A 9,085-nucleotide genomic window follows, 5' to 3' on the forward strand; every position below is an offset into this window, starting at 1 on the left:
GTTCTCCAATTCTTCCTTTTCTTACAAGAATTACTGACTTTAAAATGCTATACATACTTTGCTTCCTTCATTTTTCACAAAAATCAGCTTCTATTCTTGCCTCTTTATTTCCTCATCCTTTCTTCCAGATAGCCCTTTTAAATATTTTTTATTAAGTCAAATTTATTTATCTTCTAATCTTGTAAATAAATATCATTAAATGAATCTCCAGTAGAGAAACTATTATCCAAATACTTTCAAGCATGAGAAAAACAAAACTGATTACATGTATTCTACTTGGGGAATTATAAATACAAATTTATGAATCCAGATAAATTAAAGATGATAATTCACACCAACAAAGGCAGGAAAAAAAAGGGCCAATGAGCAAACCTCACTAAAAATCAAAACGATGCAGATTAAAACAAAATGTTGCCCAGAAGTCAAGAAAAAAAGATAAAAATCAATATCAAACAGTTGACTCAAGATTAGAAATAGAGGTACAGCATTTCTATAGAACAATTATGCTCCGTGACTTCACAGCCTTATATCAGGAATTTATCCTAAAATGAGTCAAGTTCACAAAGATGTATGTATAAGGACATCCAACATAGCTCTATTTAAAATAATGAAAAAATTAGACTCTAAATGCCCATAACTGGTGATTACAGAACATTCATAAAAGAAAAAACAAAATAGCCTTTGGAAAAGATCACGTATCATCATATCTACTTCCAAGATTCCCCAAGATATCCTGCTATGGGGATGTAAAATAGCACATATAATATGATCCCAGTTATATAAAATCATATATCTTTATGCTTATATATGAAAAGAGAGGTTAGAAGAATGTTCATCAAAATGTTGATTCTGGCATGTGAGACTTGAAGACATTTTTCCTGTCTTTTTTTTTTCCAATTGAGGTGAAATCCACAAAACAAAAATTTATCTCTGCCTTCTTCTGTTTCTGTATAATCTGAATTTTCTACAATGAACATCTATTTTTATAAGGAGAAAAAAATTGTTTAAGAAAAATAAAACAGCCTAGAGAGTACCTATAAACTAATGTTGTAAACAAGAAACACAATTACTCTTTCTATCAATTAAATAACTTTACATTTTATAAAATAGCACCCCTAATTTCTTAGTATAGTTTTTAACACATCACCACTTGACAGGTATACTTTAGGCAAAGAATATTACAAGTTGATATGGTCAATTTAAAATATATCTAATCAAAATACAGAATTTCTATTATAAGATATAAGAAAATAAATTTTAGTTTCAAAAATTTGATTCACACAAAATTTCTCAGACACATTTCTAAAGTGAACAGTATGGTATTCCTTTACAGAATATACTTACCAAAACTGCCCAGTTGTTTGTGTGGCCACTTCTAAAGAACTGTTCTGTTCGATCCTGTCAAATAATAGGAAAAAGATTAGAAGAAAGTCACATTTCCCAGAATAAAGACTTATAAAAGACACATAAGATTCATGGAGTTTTTATAGTTATAACAATAAATCATCACTATGTTTGTTTATAAAGATTCTAGTATTTGACCTTATGAAAGACTATAAATAAAGAGCTTATTTTTTGTTGGGGGGGGGGCATTATTTTGATGAGGAGCTGTTTGTTCTTAAAGATTTTGTCTCAGACAGCTCTTCCTAGTTTTCCAGACTGAACAATTTTGGTCTTCAAATTGTTCATAACTTATTCCATATATTGACTCTATATCTAACAATTAATACCCTTCCAGTTGAAATTTCATTCACATTTGTTTGTTTTCTGTGCTAGATGCTTCCAATTATTTTATTTGAACTCACCAATATATTTTATTGAACACATTTTCTAACATACTGCCATGTACCATTTCACTAATCTATTAAAGTAAGTCTAAATTATATTTGCCAACATGGAACATTAAAATCCCTAGCATCCAATACCACACAGACACCTAATGAACATGATTTTAATTATATATTAAAATAATAACGAATATAAACCAAAATGACTTCAAATCTGCTCCCAAGCAGTATTAATTACTAGACCAAACTGCCTGGATTCAAATCTGGGCCCTATTACTTACTTGCTGTATAAACTTAGGAAAACTGCTTAACTTCTCTGTGCCTCCATTTCCCCATCCACGAAATGATAATATTACCTGACTCACAGAATGTAGGAATGGTGACTGAAATCTAGTGATTACATAACAATTTTTAGCTGTATTAATTTTCAACTGACGAGAAAATCTCAGGGAGAATGAAATGAAAAATTCACTCAAATGTGTGGGTATCATACCTATACCCACACACCCACACCCAGAGGCACACCCACACATATATATTTTTAACCTTAACAGCTGCCTAGATGCTAAGAAAGCAATGTGCTATACAGTGATAAAGCATTGGTTTAGGAATTTGAAGACCTGAGTTTTAGCCCAGGTCATATCAGTCAGCTGACTACGAGACTGGGTTAAGTCATTTAGCTCTTTAGACTTGACTTTCCTCATGTAGAAAAAGAGTTGACCCAATAATCTTTAATATCCCTTCCAACTCCAAAATTCTTTCTTCATTAAGACTTCAGTGAAATTTGTGGTTGTTGACAATATAGGCACTGCAAAGTTACTAATTCATTCTAAATATAGTTAGTAGAGAACTTATTAAGTGTCAGGTACCATGTAATGTACAGTAATATAAAAATCATTGAAAAGCATGCTGCTTTCTCTCAAGAATCCCGGGTTCAATTAAAGAAGATAAGCATGCAAACACATTACACGACAATATAACATTCATTCATTCATTCATCACATTCATTAGGTACCATGTGCCAGTCATGGTCTTGAGTGCTCAGAATACAATGATGGGCAAAACAATCATACTACTTGCCTTCAAAGAATTTACTATCCAATTTGATAGACACACATTAAGCAGCTAAGGACAAGTATAACAGAGGGGAATGACCTGATCTGGGAGTGAGGGGTATGGGCATGGGTCAGAGAAGGTTTCCTTAGAGAAGTGACATTTGGGTTAGGATCCAAAAGATGAAAAGAAGAGGGAAGATAATTCCAGAGGAAATATGGGCCCTAATGACAGACAGATGGGGGCTTAAAGGTTTTAAGAAACTGAAAGATTAGCACGACTAAAAGTTTGAAAGAGAGAACTGGAGGTGTAAGCAGGGGCCAAAGTATGCAGGGCCTTGTTTATGGGTCAGAATGAAGATTGTGCTCTTCATCCTTAAAGCAATATTAAGATGTATACAGGTGACATGATCAGATTTGTATTTTGAAATGCTACTCTGGATGCAGCTTGGAGAACACTGGAAAAATGACTTGATGCAAACTAGTTAGGGAGCTATTGCACTCTAAGTGAAAGACAATGGAATAACAGTGCAAAGCATACATGGATTATAAAATGAGTGCTATACTAACTTAATGTACAAATTATAATAGTAAAAGAAAAGAGATAGGGAAAGGTTCTATAGAGGTTATGCTTTTACTGCATCTTAGTAAACAGAATAAAGAGGTATAAAACATGGTAATGTGAAAAAGCACAGCAATGGTCAATACAGAGAGAAATGATATCCAAAATGAAGCATACAAGATAATCCACTGGAATAAAGGAGGAAAACAAAACTTCTATTCACATTATCTAAAAATATGCTTTATAAATATTAAATATATAAATCAGCAATTCATGAATATGTAGAGAGTGTATCCTCAATATTTTTTTAAACTGGTGTTGTGTGTATTCAAAAAGTTTGGAGTCCACTGATCTAAGCTCAATGTACTGAGATGGTGGGGGGGAATGGGCTCCAATATGAAGACTGGAAGAGTAGGCAGAGACCAGATCATGCATGATGTTAACTTTATTCTGTATGCAATGGAAAAACATTGAAAAGACTCAATCAGAGGATAAACTGAACAGGTTTAGATTTTATGAAGACTAATCTAGCATCTACATGAGGGAGTTTAGAAACCTCGGGGAAACAAGATGAGTTATTACAATAGTCTACATAAGAAATGACCAGGCCCGCATTAAACCAGTGGAACTAGAGGAAAAATCAATTTTAGAAGTTCAGAACATAGAATTTAGTTTTAATTCAAATGTGGGATAAAAGACTTTACTTTTAAAAACTTCAGGTTTCTATCAAAGGAACAACCTCATAGGAGACGGGATAGACAGAAGATAAAACTCTGGACACAGATTTTCAAATATCTGCCGACCATATTGATCCCTTAGCCAGCTCGATATGCAGGCCTGAAAATGATGCCAGAGATCAGGAGTGTTGAATTGGACTAAGGTATTAGCGTACAGGAAATAGTAAAGGCTTGAAAAAGGCCAGAAAGTGCTGTGAGCCAAAAATAAAACACCGTATCCACCTGACTCCTATCAAAGGGAAGCGTCGTAGTTTAATAGTAGAAAAGTTAAATGCTGCATTCTGTTCGCATTTCACCAGATAGGGACTGCACATTTGTCGGAGCAAAGGATCGGGTCCCCTACCTCTCCGTGTCCTGGAATTTGATTCTTTCAATTCGTCATTTTAAAAGGCTGAAACAGACCGAAATGTCCTATCCAGACCCCTGTAATACCCTCCCCACAGTCTAGTCTGACTAGTAAGAGGCTGATGACTCCAGGCTTCCCTCAGCTTTTGCATCAGACATCTGCTGGGGAGCTCACAGTCACAACAAAGCTGTCCTCCCAGGGCCCTGTCGTTCAGAGGGCCTGACTCCTACCTCGATCTGACTAGTAGCCAAGCTGTCGAAGGACAAGAGCAACAGCACTGCAAATGCAGTCACACCCTGGCTCAGAATATAGGTGGCGACCATGTTTGCCGGCTCCGTTCTCCTGCGCCTGGAGGGCGGAGCGAGTGCCGTAAAGCAGCGCGGCGGGTTTTGCGTGTGTGGTTTGGTTTTTTTTTTTTTTCTTTTTCTTTTTTTTGCGACGCCAGCCCCACCTCCTTGAGGCCGCTGTCTCGCCAGCCTTTAAAAGTAAGTGCTGCCGGACAGTTGCAGTTTCCGGATTAGCTGGGACAAGATAGGGAGAACCTCAAATCTTTAACTGCATTTTCAGTTCCTGCATTACAAAGTAGATATAACGTTGAAATTTTTTTCGAAAGATGAGGAAGAAATACCTGTAATCACATAAACTCAGAAGCTACTTCTTTTTTTGCGTAGTGCTGCCAAGTCTGTGAATATATGAAGCATGTGTGGGAAGAGCAAGCGTTTCGGCACAAAAAGATGATTAATTGATCGACTGCAGATAGGAAGATGGGTGGGTCCTGCAACAGGTTTGGAGTCTATTTTTGAAAGTATGAATATGAAGAAATTAAAGTTTTGTTCTGTAATTGTGGAGCTAAAACTTATTTCAAAGATGATCTGAGGATTTAATAAGTACATGTATATTCGTTCCATTATGTCCATCACATGCATTCAATTTTAAGTTATGCTTTTCATATAGCATGACATAAACGTGTTTATGCTGCTTCATAAGCTTCATAATTTTAACATTGAATGGTAATATTGAATTCCACCCCATACTGATTCCTCAGCCAAAGTAATTGCCCTTCTATTGGACAATATAAAGTTTCTAAGCTTTACTATAAAATAATATTGTAAAGAGTATCTTCGTGCACTTGGCTTTTTACATTTGTTGAATTATTTTCTTTGCATAATTTTTTTTTTGTAACCAGAGTCAGCATTTAGACTAAAATTTAATTCAGTTATGCATTAAGTGAATAATTGACCTAGCAACTAAAAAAGAAAACAAGCATTTGATTATCAGATCAAAATCACACACATCCATGGTTTCTCTAATAAAAGTTTTTATGCGTACCATCACAATAAGCACCATAAAGTTTATCCATGCTGTTTTTACTATTCGTCAATCAAGTAATAACATATTGATTCTATTAACTGTTAGATCACTTTATTTTTGCTCTCTCCACTTACCTATACTCCTACTATATCTTCTTTTTCATTCTCTTTTTCTCTCTCCTCCTTCCTGCACCAAGAAGACCATTGTGCTATTCATTCACTCAGTGGATGTTCATTAAGCACCAATTATGTACCAAGCATTGTGCTAGTCAAGGGCGAAAGAAGAGAGAACAAAAAAAGTCCGGTCCTCATGGAGCTTTTAATCTAGGGGAGGCAGGCATTAATAATGGAAGCATTTAAGCAGATGGAAAAGTCTAACAAGGGGGTTCCTAGTGGTGGACCCAATCTTGTAAGAATATGGAGATGAAATTGGTGAGTTAATGAGGCAAAGATGGAGGGGAAGGAAGAGTTTTCAAGGCAGAGGAAATAGCTGTTGCAAAGAACCTGTAACAGAAGAAAGGTTTGGCTTATTAGGGAAACTTTTTGAATGACTTTGTGCTTCCAGTTCAAAGAACAAAAGAGAGTGCTGCAAGATGAAAGTGCATTGCCAAGCAGGTGCCACCTCCCTCCAAAGCCTTGAGCATCAGGTCATAGAAAGCCTCAGGATGGCAAAGATCATGTTGGCTCCAGTGAGCAGAATGGCTGCAGATAGAGCATTTGGGAGGTCATTGCTCCAATTCAGGCAATGGTATCCTGGATCGGAGTAGTAAGAGTAGAGATGATGAAAAATGGAGAGAACCAAAGAGGATTTGAAGATTACAACCAACAGAACATGTCAATGGATTATATTTGGGAAGTAGGAGAGAGGACAGTTTCAATGATGACTTTTGGATATTTGACTTGCACAACTGAATGCTTAGTAGAGCCATTTTTTTTTTAAATTTAAGAATCATAGGAAGTGAGGCAAATTCGGATTTATACACAAGCGAGGCCTGGCTTAAATATTTACCCAGCTTATTTGGAAGACAAACTCCGATAAATTTATTATAAATATTTTGTGACTACTACATAAATGTTGACACAAAGTAAAATGAGTAAAAATGATAAATTTAATCAGGATCAGAACATGGCCCCTGAGAGATTTTGCAATTTGCTTAATATTATATAGTTTAATTGCCACAGGCAAGTCTGTTTGCTACAACGTAGAGCAAACAGTGGAAACATTTTATATCTAACAGTCAAAACATTCCTTTGGGCAAGATAAAATTTGATAAAATGAAATTAAATATATAATAAAATACAAATTAAAACAATTAAAGCAAAAGTGCTTTCTTTATGGTGAATTTGTATCATTTCCTAGTACTGATTTTAATATTGGACCACTTTAAATTCCATTTCAGTTTGGCCTCAAATATTTTTCTTCTCCCAGTGAGCCATTTAATAATAGTTGTTATGCTATAATCAATTTCCATCTCATGACCTTCTCATTAGTTTCAGAAATAACTCATAATAACATTGCTTCAAGAGTAGAGCAACTGCCCTTCCAAATCTGATTTTTGGAAATCGTGTGTTGTCATAAAAATGTCATTATGACCTAGACAGAAAGTCCTGTTGCATGCTTTAGTGATATAAAACTCTGTATCTCATTAGTAGTGTAATCCTCCCTTGTCAATCAAGAAACCACTGCTTCTCTCAGTATAAAGTTAATTGATAAAGTTCAAGTCTCCATGCGCTGAGAATTTCCTACAAGTGCAATTGACTTTATTTAACTTTTGTCCTTATAAGAAGAGCAAAGCACACAGAGAGAAGAAAGTCATGTAAGATAGTGCAGTGATGCAACTACAAGCCAAAGAACATCAAGGATTGCTAGGAGCCACCAGAAGCTAGGAAGAGGCAAGGAAGAATTCTTCCCTAGAGTCTTCAGAGGGACCACTGCCCTGCCATCACTTTGATGTCTGATTTCTAGCCTCCAGAAACATGAGAGTAAATTTCTGTTGTTTTAGCCACCTATTTTGTGGTAATTTGTTAAGGTAACCCTAGGAAACTAATACTGGATCTAAGGTAGCTATTTTCAAAACCAACCAATATTTTTTAATATTATGCTATCAGCATTTATTATTTCTTCCACTTCTTTAATTTCTTACAGAAATAGAGTCGATGAAGAACAGTTTGTTTTGTGATGATTAGAGTAATCAGTATTTATTCATTCCATAAACATTTGAGGACAGTATTAGAGAAGATGATTTTGCCCCAAAACAACAGACAGTCCCACTAAAAGTGATTTAAACTAAAAGGATATTTAATTATCTGGTAAGATAAGTAGTCCACTGAAAGATGGTTTTAACGTTGGTTTGCAAATTCATTGATGTCTCCAAAGACCAAGGGTCCTCCTGCTCCACTGCTTCAGCATATTGGCTTTAAGACTCTGATTTGTTTCTCATGGTAGCAGGATGGCTGCTGAAGCTCCAAATATCATATTATTGTGTATTAAAGAAGACAATCTTAGTAACCTCCTAACAAATGTCCCCTTATGTATGATTGTCCAGGGCTTGTTCACATGCCCATTTCTAGACTTGACAAAGGAGCACAGGGTTGGTGAATCTAGCCCAGATCAATCACTATTTGTACCGAGCACCTCCCCCACATCCCCAGCTGCTAACATTACATTTAGAAAACAAGCTAGGGTTCTGTTAGCAAAGAAGGAAGAGAATCACTGGGGCAAAGTATATGCATATTTAATTTGATGAAACAGAGCCATATTTCTCTCTGAAATGGATGCTCCATCTAAACTGCCACCAGCAATGCATGAAGATTCCTATGCCCCCACAACCGGCATTTCTCTTTTCTTTCTTTCTTTTTTTTTCATTCTAATAGGGGTTAAGTAATAGCTCATTGTTTTAATATGCATTTCTCTGACTAATAATACTTTTGAGCATATCTTCATACACATGCTAAGCTTTAGGATTTCCTCTTTTGTAAATTGTCTACTCATAGTCTTTGCCCATTATAAAGTTGTGTTTTCTATCTTTTCCTTGTTTGTTTGCAGGAGTTCCTTATGAAGGACAGATATTTAATCCTTTATTAGTTTTAGATATTCAGATATGTTCTTCTGTTCTTTCAACTTTGTTTATGTGGTCTTTGAATGAACAGAAATCCTTTCAATGAACAGAAATCCTTAATTAAATAAGATTAAAATATACATATTTGACAGAGTTATTGTGAACTTTAAATATTATTGTGGCTATAAAACTCTTGTCTATAGTGCCAGGTACAAAGTAAGTGCTTAATAAA

The 9,085-nt window shown here is 35.3% G+C and overlaps 1 protein-coding gene across 1 annotated transcript in view; it reads right to left on the bottom strand.

Moving 5' to 3' along the window:
- PIGK (phosphatidylinositol glycan anchor biosynthesis class K) overlaps nt 1–4,858 on the bottom strand; it is a 97,781-nt gene extending 92,923 nt beyond the window's left edge. Inside the window, exons 1-2 of the mRNA XM_006919338.3 lie at nt 4,715–4,858; nt 1,345–1,398 (exon numbers count right to left, since the gene is read on the bottom strand). Of these exons, the coding sequence (XP_006919400.1) occupies nt 1,345–1,398; nt 4,715–4,807 (147 nt within the window). The 5' untranslated portion in view covers nt 4,808–4,858. The remainder of the gene's footprint in view (nt 1–1,344; nt 1,399–4,714) is intronic.
- Between the last annotated feature and the right edge of the window lie 4,227 nt (nt 4,859–9,085).

This window comes from Pteropus alecto, unplaced genomic scaffold (genome assembly GCF_000325575.1).
Source record: "Pteropus alecto unplaced genomic scaffold, ASM32557v1 scaffold25, whole genome shotgun sequence".
NCBI lineage: Eukaryota > Metazoa > Chordata > Mammalia > Chiroptera > Pteropodidae > Pteropus > Pteropus alecto.